The sequence below is a fragment of the Mesoplodon densirostris genome, chromosome 7 (assembly GCF_025265405.1).
Source record: "Mesoplodon densirostris isolate mMesDen1 chromosome 7, mMesDen1 primary haplotype, whole genome shotgun sequence".
NCBI lineage: Eukaryota > Metazoa > Chordata > Mammalia > Artiodactyla > Ziphiidae > Mesoplodon > Mesoplodon densirostris.
The window spans coordinates 88065427-88087711 of record NC_082667.1 but is presented as its reverse complement, the minus strand read 5'-3'; the positions used below and the strand labels follow the sequence as shown (position 1 = coordinate 88087711).

Sequence of the window (22285 nt, the reverse complement as noted above, 5' to 3'; positions counted from 1 at the left end):
GATCCTCCCAGACCGGGGCACGAACCCGTATCCCCTGCATCGGCAGGCGGACTCTTAACCACTTGCGCCACCAGGGAGGCCCTGTCAGGTTTTTTTAATGTGTGAAGGGGAGGGGGCCGGGGGTATGAGAGGGCAGGACACCGGACTGATCTGGTTAATGAAGCTTAGGATAATTTAAATGTTTGAAATGTGTCCAGTAAGGGGACGTAAGTGGATACTTGAAGTTATTCTATAGATTTTAAGCGAACTCCACTCAAATGCTGATAACGGAAGTTTTAATTATTGCGAAGGATGTCTAAAAGACTGCATGACATTTACCTATCAATCGCTTTGCTTTCTCTGCCGTTACTGTACGTTAACAAATATACCTAAAAGCGCTGCTTAGAATGCCTTATGTGATACTTGGTGGAGGTGTGTAGCGGCCGCATGTCTCTGAGATTCGTGCAATTTTTTTTCCACCAAACAAACAAACAAACAAAAATAATAAAAAGCAAACCTTGCTTAAAGGGATAGAGTATGTATTTAACTTGCTAGTGAATGATAGATGTTGTATAGGAATTTCCTTAAGATATTTTACTTTTAATTAAAAGACAAATAAAGCCAAATTGTTTTGCAATGTTAAGAAGAAATTGGTTTATGCTTAAAAAAATGGATGAAGTTATCTAAATGATCCATTGAGTGCCCATTTTAATTACATAGATGGAAGGATTACAAGAGGACAGTATTTTATGTCTACCCGCTGCTGACTGTAAGGTCAGTTTTTCAAATTTTTATTACTAGAATCTTACATAAACCTTTTGAGTTAAATTTCATTTCCAAATATACAAAGGGAAGTTTGTGGGCCATGGTCGTCTTTATACATTGTGCATTTGTTTTCTTTTCTGTTGTGTTTTTGTTTCGCTTTCTTTGCGTTGTGTTTTTGTTTTGTTTTATTTACCTTCGAAAGAGAATGTCTGTCTGTATGCCACAGTGTATGTATGGCTATACATACACACCACATATATCTCTACATACATGTGGCTTTAGGAATAAAGAGTGTGTGACTAGTTACACATAGACACTCTTACATTTCTATCGTTCAATTTTAAAATATCTTAGTTGTATCATAAATTGTGGTTGGTTTTGGGCAAACTTTTCTTTGAAGATACTTTCCTTTAAGGTAAGGGCAGTGAAATAGCTTTGGTGGTAAGGTGTGTCATTTTTCCATCTCTGATCTCTTTCTAGCGTGCAGTGATGCGCTTCTCAGAGTTGGAGATGAAAGAGCGAGAAGGTGGCCACCCCACGACCAAAGACTCTGAGGTGCGCAAATTCAGCCCCGCTGACTGGGAAAGGCTGAAAGGAAGTCAGGACAAAAAGCCAAAGTCGGTCGCCCCGGAGGAGGCCATTGCCGACCAGAATGACAGTGAGAGATGTAAGTGAACCCAGGCGGCTTGCGTGTGGTACCACGTTGGTGGGAACGGGGCCGTTCCGCTCCCAGTGCCGAGGGAGGTGAGAGGAAACAATACGCTTCCGACGGCCCAGCGTCTGGGTGCTGGCTGTTCGGAGAACGGGCTGCTCTGGCCACCCTTCCCAGCTGTGGATTGCAAGGCTGGTTGTCCTTTTGAGCGTTGCGGCATCCAGGATTGAAGCACCTATGAAATGTTGTTTCCTGGCACGCATCTCCTTTTTCCGAAGAAATGCTAGTCCTGTAGTTGGTAATAGTCTGATACAGTAGAGCAGAGCAATGGCAGTGCAAGACCTCCAGCGTAGCAGGTATGTGTTCTGTTTTGTAGCAGGTACGGATACGCGTTTTTGGTAGCAGTGGAATGACACTTGCAGCCAGAGCCAGACCCTCCAGAGTGACGGTCTCCTATGGGAGGGAGTGGAGAGTCCTCGGATTCTCCCTCCGAAGGCAGAGGTTCCGTTCAAGTGAGATGAGGGCTGATGAAGGCACCAGAAAGAGGAGCAGAATTGTTTTCTGTGGCAGAGGCTTGTTTGCAGTCACTAGGAGTTGACAGCACGCTCCGAGGGCGTGGGATCAACGAGGCCGTTCTTCCCACCAGACGGGCTGTATTCGGTTTTGGAGGCCAAACTGGAGAGAAGGCTAGTGTTTGCCTCGAGTCACACTCTGCGGTCCCATCAGCTGCTCCCCCACTGGGGTTGACTTCGGGCTTTGCCCTCGAGACTTCCTGGACTAATGAGAAGTGTTGGCAGCAAGTGGAGGTCTTTCTCCCGCTTTCTTCAGTGTGCGTGCTTGTGGCCTGTGGCCTGCAGCCTGCTCCGGACCCCAGAAACCTCACGGGTGATGGTGAGTGAGGGCCCCTAGGTGAACGTCGAGGACAGGGTGGGCGTGAAATCCTCCTGAGACGGGACAGTCGGGGGTGGTGGGCACGTTTGGGAGGCCCAGGCCCTTGGACCCAGTCGTAGGGTCGGCGTTCGCCCGCACGCTTAGGTCGTGGGTGCCTGATGCAGTTCGGGAAAATTGTGGTCAGGAGCAGCGTGTGCTTCTCTCTGCTGCTTGGAGCACTGCCCTCCCCCAGCTCATCTTTGGGGTCAGACAAAGGCCTGTGGCCAGGGTTCTGGGTAAGCCACACCGGGACCGGTTTGTCCTACGTGGCTCCCGTAGAAGGGGATTTCTGGGGCTAGTCAGTGGCGGCCTGACCCGAGGGATGGGGCTCTTGATGTGCCTGGAGTAGACGATTCCGAGCTCCTCCCCCTCGGGACTGATGAAAAACGGAGGGTCCAGGCCACCCTGGAGTGAAGCAGCAAGAAGGCCTCCCTCCTTGCCTGTGCTCACAGCTGACACGCAGCCCTTACCCTCCTCTGAGTGGCCTCATAACTCAGCTCCTGGGGAAGTTTCTCAGAGAGATGTGATAAAAGTGGGCAAGGCCAAGTTCACGGGGATGCACTTTTCTGAGGAGGGGATCTGCCTGTTGTGGGTGGACGGTGAGGGAGGCTGGAGTAAGGGAGCGGGCAGTTAACCGGCCTCGAGTCTTCTCGCCCTTTTCTCCAGCAACGTGGCCAAACCCAGGGTGGCCGCTGCCCTTCACTTCTCAGTGGCCTCACCCGCCCTTCTTCCCAGAGACGTTTGTGTGCGTCCTTCCCAGTCTTTCCTGCTGAGCGTGGAGACGAGAACTCGGTGTGGCTGATGGGGAGCAGGGCCTGAGCCCCAGATGATTCCGAAAACCCCCTTCCCCCACCGCCTGCCTCCAATCTCAGACCGACCGACAAGTCTCTTCCTGGAGAACCCGGGACATGGCCCAGTGAGCCATGAATCGTCACCATGGGAGGGCAAGAGAAGGGTTGGGGAAGGTGAGGGGCTCCGTTTGAAAGGTTGGGGCAATGGAGGTGGGTTCCCCACCCACCCTCTGTCTTGTAGAGACGTGGGGTTTGTAAATAGCTGGTCAGGAAAGGTCACCTGAAGGGGCCACTGTTCTTACCACGGCCTCCACATCCAAGGCCCAGCAGGTGTTCATTCCATTCAGCTGGATATGAACGGGCCTTCTTGTTCTTGGGCCATCACGTCTTGAGCTGATACGGGCTCAGGTCCTTCTCATGGGTGTCGGTGTGGCCAAGAGCCGAGCTGTGAGCACATGGGAGCTGGGGCGGGGATTTGGGGCGGGCAGGGGTCCCAGAGAGGGTCCAGGATGCCTTCAAGATGCCTTCCCCCTTCTGAGGCAGCCCCTACCCATGGAGGGACCAGGAGCTTCCAAGGTGGTGGGTGCTGTTTGCGTGGCCCTGGTTGTCCTGGTGTGGGTGCATCTTGTTGCTAGGGGCTTGTTTAAAAAAAGGAATTAACTTGAAAACACAGTGGCCGAGATACTCATTTATTCTTTATGATCACATGGGTGGCTGAGTGAAATTTTTATTTTGGAAGTTCACCAAATGAGTTGGGAGGTTCCTCAGACTTGGAAGTTCATCACTAGGAACCCTCAGTGGCATTTGAAGATGGGGCGGGGCAAGGAGGCATTGGTCCCTTCCTTCTCAAACTTGGAGTAACCATCTCCCTTGCCAACCACTTGGCTGGGACAGGCCTAGGACCTGCTCAGTGGCAGTGCCTGGCCAGGAGCTGGAGGAAGCCTCAGTCGAGGGGCTTCATGAAACTTCTTTGCTCAGGGAACTTCTCTTCCAGCTGAGCACTTGCACGTTTGTAAACTACTTTGGAACAGAGATCCCCTGCACTCCTTGTGTAGCGGGTGTAACTTTGAACAAGGTTAGCCCTGACTGGAGGTGCTATTATAGTGAAGCTACAGAAAAGGGGATTTTAATCCTGGGGAGCCTTCCAGCAAGTCAGAACCCTCTCACCTTGTTTAGGCCTCACTGGGCATGGCTCAACAGTGGTGAGGGTGCTTTGCTGCCACAGTGACTTGTAAATGTTGCTGTGGTGATGCTTCTGTGAGGTGATGCTATGGTACAACCATAATGAATTTGGGATATATGTGTTGTGAGTCATAGGACCATGCTGCAGGGACCACGTTCACATCTTGCTTAGACTGGGTGACCAAGGGCACATGGCTTCCCACTTTTAGAAGGGCCAAAAGTAGCAATGATGGCAAAGCCTGATGGTTAGGATCCCCGTGTATCTATTTATCTCCCCATCTCCTTTGCCCTCAAGGGTCATCCTCCTGTGGGTCGTGGTTAGAACAGTCTTTGAGAAGCTCCAAGTGACACGGAACCTCTACCCCATAGCTGGTGGCCATGGGTATCTTGGGCAGTCGGTGTGGGTGTCCTTCAGGGTTATTACTGGCCTGGGTAAGGTCACACTAGTGTAAGGTCTTGGGGGGCCTTAGCTGAGGGGAATTGAGATCTTTGCCCTAAAAGGCTCCGGGGTTGGGGGAAGGGTGGATGGACCTAGTTTGGAAAAAGAAACTTTCAAATTGGACATGGGGGTTCTTAAGGTAACCCTTCCATTCCTCCATGGATGCCCTCCCACGGAGCTTTTAGGGAAGGCTGATTGGACCAGATTGGACCAGAGAAGTCCAATGGTGTAACCAGCAGGGCTCACCTCTTAAAATTTCCTACATTTCAGGCCTGAGATTCAGGCTGGTCTGAAAGTCTTGGCATCTTTTGGTTAAAGGGATTTTTCCAGCCTTTCTCTGTGCTGAGCCCGGCCCGTGATTATGAAGCCCACCCCTGGAGGGAGGCTAGCAGTAACCTTCCCACTTGACAAGTGAAGGGGGCCGAGTTGTAAAGCGGCGCCATTCCTGCCCGAGTGTTTAAGAGGGTCACAGAGCAGCCGGAGTGAGAGTTGCAGCACGCCGTCTTCACCGGGCCTGCGGTAGCCTGGGCTGCACAGGCCAGGAGTTTGGGGTTTCTCCTGCTGCCATGATAGGAGACCCTCGCGGTTGGGGTGATTCCACCATTCCGGCAAGAGTAGATGAGGATCTCTCCCACCTTGGGATACCCTTGGAGAAGAGCTAAGTGTGTTCCAGCATTGAGAACACAGGTCAGGCTAGCCCAGGCCAGGGTGAGGTTCATCCCCACAACTGACTGCCATTAAATGCTGGGAATGCCCCCAAGAGAGGCTGATCAGGGGACCAGCCGGCTGGGCAGAAGTGGGAGTGATACTTGAAGTGGTCTAGGGAGAGGAGGAGGAATGCGAGCAGCATGTGAGGGGTGTGTCCATGATTTCATCTAGAAAAACGGGCTGTGGGAGCTTAGCTCAGGTGTTAACGAAATACCAAACTCATACACCCACCCCCACCCCCGGCCGGTGATGGACACAGGGTCATCTTCGGGGAACTCTTTAACAGCACAGTGATCATTATGCAATTATTTGTGTGTTGGAAACAATGTGACTAGCAAAGCAGTTGAACTGTTTCTTTGGCTAGAGCAAAAGTGAGGAGTGATGTTAGGCTGGGGTGATTGGAGGAAAAGCCCCAAGTGGATGCTAGATTGAGCAGAGGGAGCAGGAGCAACACAGGCGGAGCTGGGGTGTGAGCAGTTCAGCCCTGCCCGCCACACACCCCCACCCCACCCCCATGAAAGGGGTTGGAGTATTGTCTTTGAAATGTCCTTAGATGCTTGTTGCCTGGGAAGGAAGGCGTGGAGACGTGCCAGGTGGGTGACTGGTGTCACTGAGGGCCTTCTTCCTAGACAGGAAATAGGAGCAGCCCCTCGATGGCAGTGAAATGCTTTTCCCCCCACGGGTGTGGCAAGAGGACAGACGGACTTGTAGCAATCTGGTTGAGTTCTTTGAAATTGCCCTTGACCCTTGTGTGTGCACCAGGAAGCCTTTCCTTTCCCTTTGCCAGGCTCCTCTTGCCTTGGTCTCCCCAGCTTCCCAGCCTCCCACCATTCTTTCCCTACCCTTTTTCTTCACCCTCGCCCCTGCTGACCCAAGTGAACATGGGTGCTATGTCTGTGTAGATGGCAGTTGGGGGCTATTTGGTCTCTTGATGACATCAGCCTTTTTTGTTGACTAGCAGCTGTTTCCATAGTCATTTGTAGCTCTGCCCTGATTGGTTGGATCTTACTGTGAGGTCACTCACCCCCCCTTTAACAGTAAGCCACCTTGGAGAGTTAAGCAGTTAGGGAGTGATCTCACATGCCTATAGACGGATGGTGTAGATGCCTCACCTTGACCCTTGAAGGATGGATTGTGAGTGGGCTACACGCCTCATTTTCTGCTTTCTTTGCTGGTTGTGTTCAGCTGTCCTTCCTTTGGGACGTCTTTCTGAGGGTTTTGTGCTTCCGGCGTGTGAGGCCCCTGGTCTCCAAAGGGGGGTGGTCTGTTGGTAGCAGATTGCCTTGGGCATGGGAGTCCTGCCTGCTCCTGGTGACCTTTGTTCCCTCCTTTCCGGGTTGTCTCCCCTCCCCTAGGGGAGTGTTATGATGGAAGCAAACCTGACCCCTTCGAAACCCCAGAAGACAGTGATCTTCCTGAGGACATGGACACGGAGCCCCCGAGAGAGTCCCCCGCCGACCAGGCGGCCCTGGACGCGTCACGCAGCCCCACCCTCCGGCTGAACAGAAAGCGCAAGGTGTCTGGCGATAGGAACCACACTGAGACCACTGTGCTCCCGGAGGACTCTCTGCTGAAAGCCAAGCGGAGACGGGTCTCCAAAGGTGAGCTCGGTTTGGCTTCGGGCCCGCAGGGCACCCTACGGAAGTCCTGGAGCGGAGCAGTTGAAAGTTGCAGTCCCACCCTGGAGCCCTGGGGGGAGCCACTCACAGCTCCCCATCCCCCACCCCCATCCCACCCCCCACCCCCCCAAAGCCAGGTGGCGGGGCTGGAGCCCTAAGGTGGCCAAAGGCAAATAGGCCCCCTCCAGAGACTTGGTGACAAGTTCCAGCCAACACAGTGACCACACCCCTCCCCTCCCCCACCCGTTAGTGATGTGTAAGACAGTTTGTCCCCCACCCCCGCCCCGTGGGGCTTCTTCATTAATTTGTAGTTATTTCTCCATTAGCTGACTGGCCTGAGAGGGAAATGACAAACAGTTCCTCTAACCGCTTAGAAGAGCCACATTATAGTGAGCTGACCAACCTGAGGTGTGCATTGAATTAACAGGGCTCCATCCCAGAAAGCAGCGCTGCTTTCTGCACCTTAGAGAACGGCGGGAGCAGCAGGTGTCGGTAGCAGAGAGCAAACCTGGCCGGCAGGGCAGGAAGGAAGTGACCCAGGCGGTTCAGCCTGCGGTCACCCCCCAGGGCAATAGCATCTCCGAAGGAAAACCTGGCAGGAAAAGGGCAGAAGCCAAAAGCAACAGCAGCTGGTTGGAGGAGTCCCTTAAATGCAGTGACAATGAACAAGGTACGCACGGGGCGGGGGGCGCTCCTGGAGGGTGGATCACCCGCCCTCTGTGGGAAACGGCCCTGGAGGGGACCTGAGCGCCATCCAAGTTGACAAGAGTAGCGTGTGGCGAGCGGGGAGTTTTCTTCCTGAGGTCCTTTCAGCCTGCACACTTCCTTATGGAATGGACAGTGAGGCGGGAGCTCGACTTCCTGGGCTGTTCCTCATCACCCAGCCCGCAGGTGGGCAGTAAGGGAAGTCTTGGGTGACCCCGGGCGCTTGTCAGTGCCCTCATTCCAGCCTCAGACTGTCTGTCCCCAGGCGCCCTGTCCCGAACACCCAGGCCCCCCACGGGTGGGGACGGGAGCGCACGAAGGGCTGGCTTCTGCCCTCTCTTGCGGCCCTTTTTTTTTTTTTTTTTTTTTTTTTTTTTTTTTTTTTTCCTTTTTGCGTTATGTGGGCCTCTCACTGTTGTGGCCTCTCCCGTTGCGGAGCACAGGCTCCGGATGCGCAGGCCCAGTGGCCATGGCTCACGGGCCCAGCCGCTCCGCGGCATATGGGATCCTCCCAGACCGGGGCACGAACCCGTATCCCCTGCATCGGCAGGCGGACTCTCAACCACTGCGCCACCAGGGAGGCCCTCTTGCGGCCCTTTGAAGCGACTTGCCATTTGGCGTTTCGTGGGTTAGCCTATTTGCCGGTTGAATGTGGGATAATTAAAATATTAGTGCTTTGAAAACATAATTGGTATATCTTTAAAAACTGAAGCTGCTCCAACGATCAGTGCTAACAGTGGGCTTTTCTTTCCTCACCGGCTACAACTGTGTAACGCCCGCTGCTTCTCCCACTGACAGATGTGCTGTGCATGGACGAAGAAATGTTTCGGCAGCCTTCGCCCCTGCCGCAGAAATACACCGACAACAGCGAGAAACCATCCGGGAAGCGACCGTGCAAAACCAAGCATTTGATCCCTCAGGAGCCCAGGCGGGGCTTGCCACTGCCAGGGGACTCCTACGTGGACAATGCGGATGGCAAGGTACCTCTTGCCCCTGGCTCTCCCCCGCCCCCCGGGCCTGTGCAGGCACATCCCGCCTGCCTACTTCTCTGCTTCTGGGGAGAAAGCTTTCCTTTTCCTGAACCCCTCCCCCCAAAACGTCCCTGCCCCTTCCTAGGGGACCTGTCTCCTGGGTGGCGGTGAAGTTTCCAGCTAGTAAAAATGTAGGCCCTTCCTCGCGCCCCGCCTCCCTCAGACGGAGAGGAGGAAAAGTGCTTTCCTCCACTCAGGAGCGGCCTGAGCCCAGTTCCGACTATGATCTTTCGCCGGCCAAGCAGGACCAGAAGCCATTGGACCGTTTGCAGCAATTGTTACCAGCTTCCCAGGCCTCGCAGCTGACACGCTCAAGCTCCCCTCCAGAGACCACCCAGTCCCGCCCGATGCCACCGGAAGCACGGAGACTTATTGTCAATAAGAATGCGGGCGAGACCCTCCTACAGCAGGCCTCCCGGCTTGGCTACGAGGTGAGCATCCTTGTGGGTGCCCCGGATCAGGATCCGCCGGCTGCTGCTCCTTGGGTGGGGGACACACTGGCTGGGGATGGGGTTGGGTCTCAGAGCCCAGCCCCCTCCACGTGGCGGGCTGGGCTGGGTGTTCCAGCAGGGTGTTTGCGTTGGCCCCGCTCACACTGCGGGCTCTTTGGTGGCTTGTTCAGTCGTGGTGTGAAAAGAAAGGCAGGCATCTCTGATGTTCCGTTCCTGTTCAGGCAGGTAGGCTGCTTCGGCCAGTCCGGCTCACTTATCTCTGATACAAAATCTGACCTAACCCAGGGCTTGGCGACCAGGGGAATTTTAATGAGCCCTTTTGGATTCTGAATAGCAAGAAGGAGAGTAGTTATTAGCTCTACTAACTTGTGCTGTTTGGGGCAGAGTGATGCCCCTGTGGGGTAGCGGGTGGGAAGTGTCTGTGCAGAGTAGGGGTGGGAGTGGGGCAGACCTGAGCAGTCTCTTTCTGAGAGGGCACGGGAGCCGAGGGCTGATGGGCGGGGAGCAGGGGTTGAGCCTTGCACAGAACTCCCTGTCCACACTGCTGTATCCCAACCCAGCCCGGCTGATGACAGTGACAGCCTCTATTGCTAGAGCAACATAGAAAGATAGCTGATATCTGCCTAAGCCGGTGTGATCTGTAGTAACTCCTTTCGCCCTTTTAACATCTTCACTTGGGAGTAACGAGTACTAGCCCACTCTCGGATGAGGAAACTGAGCCTCAGAGGGGTTAGCTGATACCCGTACAGGTAGCAATCCAGCAGTGCTCCACAGCCCACCACGCTCCTCAGCAAGACTGGCTCACACTGGAATTGCCCTTTTTACAGTTCAAAACCTCTGTGAGACAGATGACTCTCCCTGCCCTGTGCAGTTCCCCCACCATACTTGTCAGTAGCAATTGTGATGTAATAGCCCACAGGGCAAAGGCATTTTTCTGTGCTGGCATCAGCCCTCTGGGAGTTGAATGGTGACAGTAAAACACGGTTCAGCAGGCTGAGCGTGGAGGTGTGTGGCTGAGCACTGGGGTGGCAGGACCCAGGCTGGCCCGGAGCCCTGGCGCCCACACCCTCAGCCAGCTCTGTGCCCCTGTCCCCCGTCTCCCGTCGTGTCCCCCCACCCCGGTCCATAGTGCCGTGAGCCCTTCGAAGTGTGCCTGCCTTGGCCCTAAGGCATGACTGTGGGTGGGAAGTTGGAAGCACTAGGTCTATGCTTAGTTTGGGGGTGTTTTTTGTTGTTGTTGTGGGTTGAATGTGCTGTTGTTTATATCTACACGTCTCTTGGAGACCTCTCCATTAGCTAGAGAGCACTTTCTGGTAGTTAGCGCAGTTACTTGCAGGTGAAGTCCAAGGAGCACCCAGTTGGTTCCCCAAGAGCTGAGAGCGGGTGCCTAGGAGGACAGGGCAGATGTTGCACATAGTGTTGAGCTAGACCCCCCGTGGTTGAGAAGATAGTCTCCTTGCTTCCAGCAAACGCTGGAGGTTGGGGGGAGACCCCTAACCCCAACTTTTGGGTTAGGGTTGAGAAAGCAGACTCCCGCTTCCAGCAAATGCCGGAGATGGGGGGGCGGGGTGCTGCTGCACCCGCCGTGGAGGGCGGGGCTCCGAGCCCCACCTGTGAACTTGGCATCATTTCCAGCAGCCTCCCTTTGGGACCAGAGACGTCAAAAGACCCTCGTTGGTCCTCTAAGACAGTTTCCATTTTGGTTTGGTGGCTCTGAGGCCTGGACCAAGGGGCACTTGATCCATACTTTTTTAGGCTACCTGGCCTTTGATTGCACAGGAAGCCTTGGGAATGTTTACGGTGGGATTTGTTTTTTTCTTCAAATGTAAATTTCAATATGTAGATTCCACAGATCACCAGTGTTGATGCTGAACATTGTGACAAGTAGATGAACGCTTTCAACTTTGAATCCAACTTCCTGGGATTTCTCTGGGCAGAATTTTAAACGTTGGGATGATGGCCCAGTTGGGAGATGTGGCAGCTTCAACCTTTTAAAATTGAAGGACAGTTTGCTTAAGCAGATAAGGGTGTGGTTTGGGAGGGTTTTCCTGAAGTTTTGTCTTCAGCATTCTTGGTTATTTTCTTCTGCTTAGCCAAAGATACCATGTGCAGTATAAAGGCTGTCTGAGCTTTATGTCATGATAATGTGGTTCTGGAAGTTTAGAAACACGCTCTGGCTTCAGATCCGCATTAAATAGATCACTTGCGTGGCCAAAGACCTCAAACCTTTCCCTCCTGGGAAAAAGGCTTCTATTTCTTAGGCTAAAACGCCCGTGTGCAACCACATGCTTGTGCCTTTAGCGGTGATGGTTAAATTTTCTATGAATTGAATGTCATGTTTTTTAAAAAGTTAATGAGGCATTTAATTAATTAACAATGTCGGGCTTATGACCTTTATAGTTACATTTTGCGGGTAATGGCATTCGGCTTATAGCCGCTGAACGGAGAGCTGTCCGACAAGAGCAGTTTGACTTTGCTCGGGAATGGCTGGGCTGCCCTTCAGACACTCCCGTTTATTTCTAGCGGAGAAAATAAACCAAGGAATGTGTTGCGTCGACAGACTCGCCCCGCCTCTTCACCTTTCAGTTAGAGAAAGTGTTGGTGGCGACGGTTGCCATCCATTTAGAGGCCATCACCCTCCTAGCTAGGAGAGTGTAGTTAGCCCACTTGACCCCCAACAGAGAAGGCCTGTGGGATGCTCATCACAGCTGGATTGCATCCCTCTAACTGGGGCCCTCTTGGGCCTTTTGAATCTTCCCAGCTGACCAGGTACCAAAGACCTGAGTTATAGGTCTAGTACTTCATGTTAATTGAACTCGGGGTTTAATATCTCTGGGCCTCAGTTTCCAAGTGTTGAATGAGGATAGTACTGCCTTCCTTTCCTGCTATCTCCTGGGTTCCTGTGGGTGACAGAAGACGTCCTCATCTGGGGAAATGAGAAGCACTGTGTAAACAGTGGGATCGACGTGGTTGAGTTAGGACAGCCCGTGGCAAAAGGTCTGACCTGGCCGTGGGGCTACTGCTGCCTTTGCTGCCAGCTTCCAGGAGAAGAGAGTTGACTTACCAGCTTGGACGGCCTTTCATTTCTAGGTACCCTTGAACCTGCCCTAGTAGTGATGAAGGTTTCCAGGCGAAGGCCGTGATTGTCACAGCAGATAAACCCTGGGTTGAGTAAATTGATGTGTGCACAGCAGTTGGTGGCGTTCAGACCTGATCCCAGAGCCACGTGACAGGGCCTCTCCCTGGCTGGGGCACACAACTCATTAGCTTGCAGCCGTCCACTCAAGTCTGGCTAGGGGGGGCCTGCTAAAAGAGCAGCAGCTTCAAGTGGTATCCTGGATACCAGGGCTCGGGGCAGGTGGCCTGGGAGCCCAGAGGATTGTGGGCTTTCTGGCAGGTTGGGATGTAAACGGAGAAACGCATTCGTGGGCGTGCCTTTTCTCTTCCTCCTCTTGTTTTGGAAGGGAGCTGCTGCAGTGACCTGAAGTAACAGGGCACCGATGGCCAGGTTTACCAGCATGCCCCATTGGGTTCACGTGGTAAGCAAATGGAACATTCTAGTTCGCTCCCAAGTGAGTGGTCACCTTTGATTGGCGTGTCCTCCAAAGGGCATAAAAGGTTTTACAGAACCCATCTCGCAGTTATGGGCGGCTAGAATGGCCCCCGTTTTGGGTATAACAGATGAGTTACCTGAGAGATGTCACAAGGAGGCCTGTTCTGACCCCATCGCATCCCCCCTTACCCAGCAGACCATGTGCTGGGCCACATGCACGTTCTGCCTACTCCCAGCTCTCAGAACCTGACAGCTCTCTGCTGGGCACAACTTACCCAGTATAAACAGTGTAACGTGTTTTCTGGTGACATATGCTTTCGATGTGTCTGAAAACTTTCTTAAGGTAATAAAACATTGAATAAATTCCTGCTCTGCTTACTGGGAGTGGTTCATATTAATATTTTAACAAGCCAAAGAAAGAAGGTTAATAACAGTGATTCTAATGCACAGTGTTGACACAGAACATCTCTGGGGGCGGGGGGGGGGGCGGTGAACGTTTTATTTGATTCTTGAAATGTGGAGGTTGCAGCCTGTGGTGTATCAGGTTCCTGTCATTAACTTGAAGAAATATGAAAATTTTAGACTGATTCTGCCCCGAGAGGGTGGAGTGAGGCAAAATAGAGGGTGGGGTTATTGGAGGCATTTTGTGTGATTCCTCGAGGATGGAGGGAGAGAGCTTCTCTTTAAATCTACTTAACGTACAGACAAGAGCATCTGAGGCCCAGGTTCTGATTTGGGGTCTTAACAGGGGGCGCGAGGATGTAGCTGACCTGGGTGTCCCTGCTTCTCTAAGCTGGGGAATGTTCTCCGGCTGATTTAAGCTCTCTTTAAGTGTTGGTCATCCATACTTTGATCTAAACTTGTGTTATTGTCCACTGCCACCGACTGAACAGACCCATCAAGTGAGAATGGTCTGTGCTTGGCAATGTGTCATCTAAGATGTTAGCAGCCGTGACACCTCTGTACTGGTCACGTCGGTCCCTGGGCTGAGGGCTTTCATCGCTATCCGAAGGCGTCCTCTCAGCAGCCCTGTGGAAGCTTGGAGAAGTTCAAGGGTAACTTGCCCATGGCCAGGCCACTGGTGCAGCAGAGCCTTAGACAACACTGTCTGTATCTCCAAGCCCTTCTCACGCACTCTCGCCCCCCAGCAGGATGCCTGCCGCCTGCCCGCGCCATGGTGGGCTTTTGGCCCCAAGGACGTATGCCTTTGAAAGTGGGCACCGCCAAGCTATGGGGAGGTCACCCTTACAAGGTTCACTGTATGGTGGTCTGATGGTATCTCCTCTCCTCTCCTCTCCCCTCCCCGTAGGAAGTGGTCTTGTACTGCCTGGAGAACAAGATTTGTGATGTGAACCACCGCGACAACGCGGGTTACTGTGCCCTGCACGAGGCTTGTGCAAGAGGTTGGCTCAACATCGTACGACACCTCCTTGAATATGGCGCTGATGTCAACTGCAGTGCCCAGGATGGAACCGGGTCAGTGACGGTCTTGCGCTCTTGGCCTGACCCTGCTGGGGCATAGGCAGTGGTTCTCAGGGTGTGCGGGGAACCCCAGAAGGAAAGATGGAGAGTGAGTGCCATGTAAGCACACTGATGGCGGAGTCCTCTAGAATGGAATCGCACAGATCTTTCTGGCAAATTTACATAGAACTTTAAAACTCTGTGACGCTCTTATGGACAGAAGTCCCTGAAAATGTTGAGCCTGCATGAATAATCAGGGGTGTTCTCTTTTAAGACCCTGGACTCTTCACCAGCGTCTGTTGAATCTCAATCTTGAACATATATGTGAGTTGAAAGTTGCAGGAGTACAGACAGGTCCAGTGGCAACTGGCTTGATAGGATCTGCCGTGTCCACCCACATCCCCGGGCCTGGCCCCCACTCTGTCCTTGCCCTCGATTTATTGGCCAGAGGCCCAGGTGTGAGTCAGCCCAAGCATCTTCCTGGTTGTACCTGGGATGCCACCACGAGGCAGGGCACTGGGGCTTTCCTGACAGTCATAACATTAGCAAAACCGTAAGGTATTTGGTGGTTCATGGTTTCCAAATAGCATCCTTTCTGGATGGGACTGTGGACAGTGTTCCTGACCCCAGCGGACACGGGCAGGAGGACTCTGTATCCTCCTGTGAACTCGCCCTGCCTGTCGACTGCTTCTGGGCGAGAGGGTTGATCACTCATCTCCAAATTGGTTTCAGGAGAGGTTCCACTTTGCCCCTAGTTTCTTTTACAAACTGCACTTTTTGGGTTTTGTTTGTAATGGTGTAACAATGGCTTGTCGTATCTGCTTCCGTGGTGCTGGGGTTCTTCCCCCCACCCCGCCGTATGTTACCTTCTTACAGTCTGTCACTATTTAAGTTCATTGGAAACGTTTTCATCGTGGCCTGAGTTCCTCCTTGGGCCATGCATTAAGAGAGATTTGCATTGAAGAATTAGGCCTGAGGTGGTCCCTTCACCTGTCCCGTAAAGGGTTATGTGTTGAAATAACAGAGTAATTTGTCGCAGCGACCGTACACTCACCTCCTCGGTGAAATAGCGCGCCTACGAGGCTTGGCCGCACACGCTCGATTTTGCCCCGTGTCCTTAGAAGCAAGCGTCGCGTGCACAGGTGTAATCCCCCGCACCTCTCCTAGGCCTCTCCACGATGCTGTCAAGAATGATCATCTCGAAATTGTCCGCTTGCTCCTCTCCTACGGTGCTGATCCTACCCTGGCTACGTACTCAGGTAGAACCATCAAGAAAGTGAACCACAGCGAACTTCTGGAGAAGTTCTTAACAGGTACAGCAGAGGTCAAGACACGGTCTTGTTCAAGCATCTAGACGGTGACTTCACAGCCTTTCACCTGGGTTCCCCCTACCCCCACCCCCCGTTTACTCTAAGTGACCCTTTACTGGGAAAAGCGGCCCAACGTTAGTCTGTCAAAGAAGAGATACATACTTTGAGTTTTGCGAGGTGGGGGGCTGGAAAACTCTTAGCTAGCCAGGCTAGCTTTTGTTTGGCAGGCTGGGGCGGTGAGGCGGGCAGTCCCTCAGGAAGGCGGGTGGACGCGTGGGGAGGTTTCAGTCAGATACCTGGAGGCGTGTGCAGTGGGACTTGTCAGGAGGTGACACCAGCCCCAGCGTGAGCTGTTCCCGAACTCCAGCAGCATTTGCCTCTTACCAGCAGGCGTTATCTTGTTTCTCTCTCTCTCTCTCTCTCTCTCTCCCCCTCTCTCTCCAGACTGTTTAAATAACCTGCAGGCTCCTGACGACTCTTCGGAGTTCTCTGGCAGCTGTGTGTGTGGTGAGCAGCCTTGTTCGTTTCAGTTGGGCGGGTGGGGGTGGGGGTGGGGGTGGGGGTGGGGTGGGGGTGGTGCTGTGAGCAGAACTTGCTTGGGAAAGAATTTTCCCAGGGTCCTTTTTGGCGAACAGCTGGAATCTTGCTCCAGCTTACTGACCTCTCTCTTGTTTGCCCCCCCGGTTAGAACCAGATGATGAAAGTGGTTACGATGTTTTAACAAATCCCCCAGGACCGGAGGACCAGGATGACAGCAACGAGGCCTATGGTGACCTATTGGAATCTGAATTTTCTGAAGAACCCCTTTTGCCGTGTTATAACGTCCAGGTGTCCGTCGCACAGGGGTGAGCGTGGCCAGCGTGTGGTCGAGAGCCAGCCCAGCTGCTATGTGGGGTGGCAGGAGTTAGAAATCCCCTTCAGCAGATGAGGGTGGATGGGTTGGGGGGTGAGTGAATTCCTCACCAAGTGTCCAGTGACCTCACATAATGCAGTGGAACTTTTCCAGAAAAGTTTGGGGGGTGGGAGGGCTCCCCAGCCAACTGCCCTCATTGGAACACACCCCTAGAGCCCAAAGGACACGGGAGTCAGCGACTGCAATTGCACAGTTTCAGTCGCTAAACGCTTGGGGAAGGGATCCTCCCCAAACGGCTACCATAGGGGCCTTCCAAGGAGCGTGAGGTCCACGGGACGATACTGATGTGTACCCTCTTGTCGTATAAGATTAGAGAAAGCCGTATGTGGCACCTGGGATCTTATGTGTCTTCAGATTTGCTTAGATCGAGTCTTGTCCCCACGGTCGGGCCACTGTGCCCCATGACCAACCCTTCGGAGTGAACACATCAGGAGACCTTGCTCTGCTGTGTGTTGACCCCGGTGCTTAAGGAGTAGCATCCTCCTTGGACTCTGAGGCTGGGAACGTGTCTGCCTTTGTGGTGACATTCTATTCGGGATAGAGATGATAAAGCGTGGCAGGGTATCAGGAAGGATTGTACCACCTCCCTTCTGGAAAAAGCCTCACTCCCGGCAGCATTGAGGGGCGGGTTGGAGGTGTGGGAAACGAAAGGAAAGCCAGGTGACCTCGAGTGTTTCTCATGCTCTCTCCATGAGGGCCGGTGGAGAGGAGAGGTCAAAGAGGTGTTTGCCATCTCTCTTGGATTGGCATACAGACTGGTTTTCCCCAGTGACTAGAACGGGGTGCACTTACTTGGAGAGGGGTGACCTGAGTTGTGACCAGAGCCAAGGCAGCACTGGGGTGGCCTGCAACGAGGCTGGTTCAGGGGCGCTGCTCCTGCTTTTGTCTAAGTTGGCTGATCCGCCCTAGGTGGTCTCTTAACACATGCACATGAGTCCAGAGTTCCCCCACTAGAAGTAGATCTTCCGGGCTTCCCTGGTGGCACAGTGGTTAAGAATCCGCCTGCCAGTGCAGGGGACACAGGTTCGAGCCCTGGTCTAGGAAGATCCCACATGCCACGGAGCAACTAAGCCCGTGCGCCACAGCTACTGAGCCTGCGCTCTAGAGCCTGCGAGCCACAACTAGAGAAAGCCCGTGCCAGCAACAGGCCCAACGCAGCCAAAAATAATAAATAAATAAAATTTAAAAAAAGAAGAAGAAGTAGATCTTCTAAGGACAGTGAGAAGTGGGGTGGGGGTGGGGTAATCAAAGTGGAAGTAGCAGGCCCTTTCACTGCCAGGAGACGGGTAGTTCATAGTTGGGAGCGCCTCTGATTTTGCCGGAAACTCAAACCACTGTCCTTTCTCTGGTGTAGGCCTCGTAACTGGCTGTTGCTCTCAGACCTGCTCAGGAAACTGCAAATGTCCTCCTGCATATTCCGCTGCAATTTTCCAAATGTGGAAATTGTCACCATCGCGGAGGCCGAGTTCTGCCGGCAAGTGTCAGCAAGTCGCTTATTCTCTTGCCCCAAAGACCTGGAGTCCTGTAATCCAGAAAGTAAGGAGCTCTTAGATCTGGTGGAGTTCACGAACGAGCTTCAGACTCTGCTGGGCTCATCCGTGGAGTGGATCCTCCCCAGAGACCTGGACTCAGACGACGACTGGTGAGCTCGCCGGGGCCCGCCGTGTACAGTGTGTCATGGTGTTAATCCTTGTGCATATGTGTCCTAATACGACTATTTCTGTAAAGAAAGGACACTATGAGACACGACTCCAGTTGGAAGGACTTCAAAACATGTTTTTTTCTTTTTAAAATTTTAAGTCAGTTTTTATGAAGTTGTTAATAAAGTTTCTTTACTTTTCAATGTACACATGCTTCGGAATATGTTTGTTTTTACTCGGAACAATTGTTTCTTTTCTTTTTTAAGGAGAAAAAAAAAAGGCAAAGGAGCTCCACACTTTGACTTAATTTCATACAAAGCTCCGACGACAGAGGCCATAACTGTTGAGAGTTGCTTTTGGGGCAAATTAAACCAGTAAAATTTTAAACTCTTCCTCCATATTAAAGGGATTGAATAAATTGGCCACTTTGGTGCACCTGTGTCCTGCGAATTGTCCAATTGGAGATGGAGGTGTAGAAAGTGAGTTTCAGTCTTGTTTAAGTCTCTTCCCATCAGACTGGTCTCGTGATTTCCTACACACCATGTTACTTCCTGTCTACCTTTCCTTGGTGTTGTTCATGCCTGGATTGTCTCCTGTACCTGCTCAAACCTTGGTCCATTCTCATTTGTACCATGGAAGTTTGTCATGCCGGATACTGTCAGAACTCATTTTACTTAAGTTTGCGTTAAGGTGCAAAGCACACGTTTTGTATATTTTCTGTTTTTTGTGTTTGTCTATATTTTATGGTTTCGCTTCAAGAAATATGGGAAGGGAAATAGCAAGATGTAAAGAGCAAAAAAGTCATCATTCTCTTTAAATTGTTAGAACATCTATCTGCAAGCATAATTATGATGCACTGTGGTATGTGTTAAAATAGGAAGTACATGTAACGTCCCGTAGGAGCAGCAAACTCAGTGGTGTTGGTGAGGGTGTGTCATGGAAGTAATCACAAAGCAGGTGACTGTTGGTTGGGGTCCTGAAACATTAGTGTGCCTTCCCTGTGTCCGGTAGTGGTCTGGAGGGGTCAGGAAGCCTGCCTTTGAATTTGAGGGAACAGAGGGTTTGAGGTCCTCTCTCTTCTATTGCTCTAGTACACTGCATAGCAGCAGTATACTGGGTTTATAGTTGACGTTTAAATTGCTGATTGATCATTAAGATTGGGATGTATCTTTGGAAATGAAAATAGGAAGAATTGTATGCTTTTTCTTTTTTTTCTTTTTTTTCCTATATCTGAAAAGGTATGTAGTACTTTGCTGAGTGGTTGGGAATAAAGTTTGCAGTATTCAGCGTATTCAGTTTTAGTATCTAAATAGAATTAAACTGTTGCTGTAAACTGGAATAGCACTTTGTTACTGACAAGTTTTAGAATGCATCTGTTCGTCAATTACCTGTTTGGGAAGATTGTAGTTAATGATTTTGAGAATGTGGCTATAAACTTGCAACTGACTCAAGAAAAGCAAATAAGTCAAGATGGACAAATGTATAGGCTCTTCATCTTATTGTGTGTGGGTTTTTTTTTTTTTCATTTTAGTTATTTGTCAAGGTATAAAGAATTCTATCACACTTAAGACAAGTTAAGTAAACTTCACGGGGTGTATTCTGACATGGCATGGAGCAGATCCCATGGCCTAGATCTTAAAGGTGATTTTATGTTTAAACTTTCATGAAAACATATGTGATTGAAACACATTAATATATTGATACAGAGGGCAGTTAATTTTTGTCTTTTTGTGTGCGTGTGTGCGTGTGGTACTGTTGTGGCCTCTCCCGTTGTGGAGCACAGGCTCTGGACGCGCAGGCTCAGCGGCCATGGCTCACGGGCCTAGCCGCTCCGCGGCATGTGGGATCTTCCCGGACCGGGGCACGAACCCATGTCCCTGCATTGGCAGGCGGACTCTCAACCACTGTGCCACCAGGGAAGCCCTAATTTTTGTCTTTTGATACATGTGAGCACAGCTTTTATTTTGCAGAAAGAATATGACCAGTTTTCAGTTTGGGATTCTACCATTTAGTAAAGATAGTCCACTTAATTTTAGAAATAAGAGATTTAATATATAATACCTAATAATACTTTTATGTATGTTTTTTTACTGAAAACTTTTATTGTAATACTGTGAAGAAACTATTCCATTCTAGTCTTCAAGACTTAAATGAATCAAGTGTTTATTAGCTGTTGTAGTTTTTAAACTAATAAAAGTCAGTACATCAGCAATTTGTAAATACAGTTTTTAAAATAATGCCTTAACAACTTTACAGTGGTTATAATGACTGTATTTAGGCCTAAAGTTAGTTAATAATTTGACATGAAGGCTTTTTAATAGTTTGATGGTGCAGATCAGGGATAGGTAAACTCTGGCTGGTGGGCCAGATCCAGCCCGTCGCCTGGCTTTGTAAAGGAAGTTTTTCTGGAACATAGTCGCACCCATTGTTTACATGGTAGTTGTGGCTCCTTTCACCCTACACCAGTGGGGCAGAGTCGTTGCAACAGAAACTGTATAGCCCACAAATGTGGAAATGTTTAAATTTAGATTTTAAAAATTGAAAACTTCTTTGAGCCTATACAGGGCAAGTCCATTGACCCCTGAGGTAGAAAACAGTCAGGAACTTGGGTGCGGAAGCCAAATGGCCTAGGTTCAAATTCCCTTTCTCCCATTTCATAGCTCGTGACCATGGGCAAATCACTTAACCTCTATGCCTCGTTATGAGGTTTAAATGCACTTATTTGTATAAATAGTGCCTGGCGCATACTAAGCACTGTGTAAGTGATTGCTGTTGTTTCTGCTTGGAGCTTTAATAAGTTATTGTTAATAGAAAAATGACACTAATGATTTTCCTTTTAGAGTAACAAAGGCACTTTGAGTCTTTTACTTTTTCAGGAATGTAATAAGACTTTTTTCATTTACAGTCAGTGTTCCCTGTTACCAAAATTTACTTTATGAATATAAAGAATTGAATGTCTTCAAGACAGTACTTTTGCTTAAATGTCAAACCATTATTTTCCCAATGCACATCAGACTGGCTCTGCATAGTCCACGCCTCTAAAGCTTGTGTGTGTACCCTAGGCAGCATGTGAGATACATTTTGTAAATATAGTTTTTTAAATAATGCTTGAGACTTCCCTGGCGGTCCAGCAGTTAACACTATGTGCTCCCAATGTAGGGGGCTTGGGTTCGATCCCTGCTCAAGGAACTAGATCCCACGTGCCTGCCATAACTAAGAGCCCACATGCCACAACTAAAAGATCCGGCATGCTGCAACTAAAGACCCGGCACAGCCAAACAAACAAACAAATAAATAAATAAATAAATCTTTATTAAAAATAAGTAAAATAAAATAATGCCTTAGGAGTTAGGAAAAGAAAATATTAGAACATTTTTACCTTTGTATTATTTTAAAAAATCTGTGTAGTTTATCATGTACATAAATTCTATGTATGGAACTTTGTGTATATAATTTGTTAATAAATAAGATGCATATTAAAAAGTTTTCTTATGGTTTGCCTAGTCAGGTGTTTGGAGGCCATTGGAGGACAGGATGATGAAATATAGGGCCTCAGCAAGGATAGAATTTAGAACCAATTCCCTGACTTAGAAGATAAGGAAAATAATTCATAGACTGTAATTGAGTTGTCCAACTTTACATAAGTGTTCAGAAACAGGAAATGCAGTGGCTAGAATCTAATCACTGACCGAGCAGAATCTGGGTCACTGGACTCGTAAACCAGAAGTGACTGTTGAATTTCTCAGGTTGATGCTCCTGGCATATATGCTTGATCTGTGTGTGTGTGTAAATCTCTGACATAAGAAGCCATACTCAGGCACACCCTGTTTCCTTATTCAAGCATCTTAATTTCATCCCATTAAATCTTTGAAGTATCAGACTACCAGAAGGCATGAAGAAACCTGGGCTGAGAGTCTTCATTCCAGGAGACGTGATCTTGACTGCATGGCTGGTTTGAGGCACATCACTCTGAACTGCAACACGCTCATTGGTGACCTGGGTGCAAGTGCTTTGGCAGAATCTCTTAGTGAGGATTTATGGCTTAGAGGGAAATTCTAAAGTTGAAAATATTGAATTTTTAATATGCTTAGCTTTTGGCATGATACTATTGTGATAGGTTTTTTTAAGCCTCATTTTACTGATAGCTTTTATTTT

At 50.4% G+C, this 22285-nt stretch overlaps 1 protein-coding gene across 1 annotated transcript in view; it reads left to right on the top strand.

Moving 5' to 3' along the window:
• Positions 1-18337, top strand: part of LOC132493262 (BCL-6 corepressor-like) — a 43104-nt gene extending 24767 nt beyond the window's left edge. The window contains 11 exon segments of the mRNA XM_060103611.1: positions 1225-1411; positions 6802-7047; positions 7392-7469; positions 7472-7735; positions 8569-8750; positions 8999-9232; positions 14116-14282; positions 15435-15580; positions 16022-16084; positions 16266-16422; positions 17845-18337. Of these exon segments, the coding sequence (XP_059959594.1) occupies positions 1225-1411; positions 6802-7047; positions 7392-7469; positions 7472-7735; positions 8569-8750; positions 8999-9232; positions 14116-14282; positions 15435-15580; positions 16022-16084; positions 16266-16422; positions 17845-18136 (2016 nt within the window). The 3' untranslated portion in view covers positions 18137-18337.
• Positions 18338-22285: the final 3948 nt, after the last annotated feature.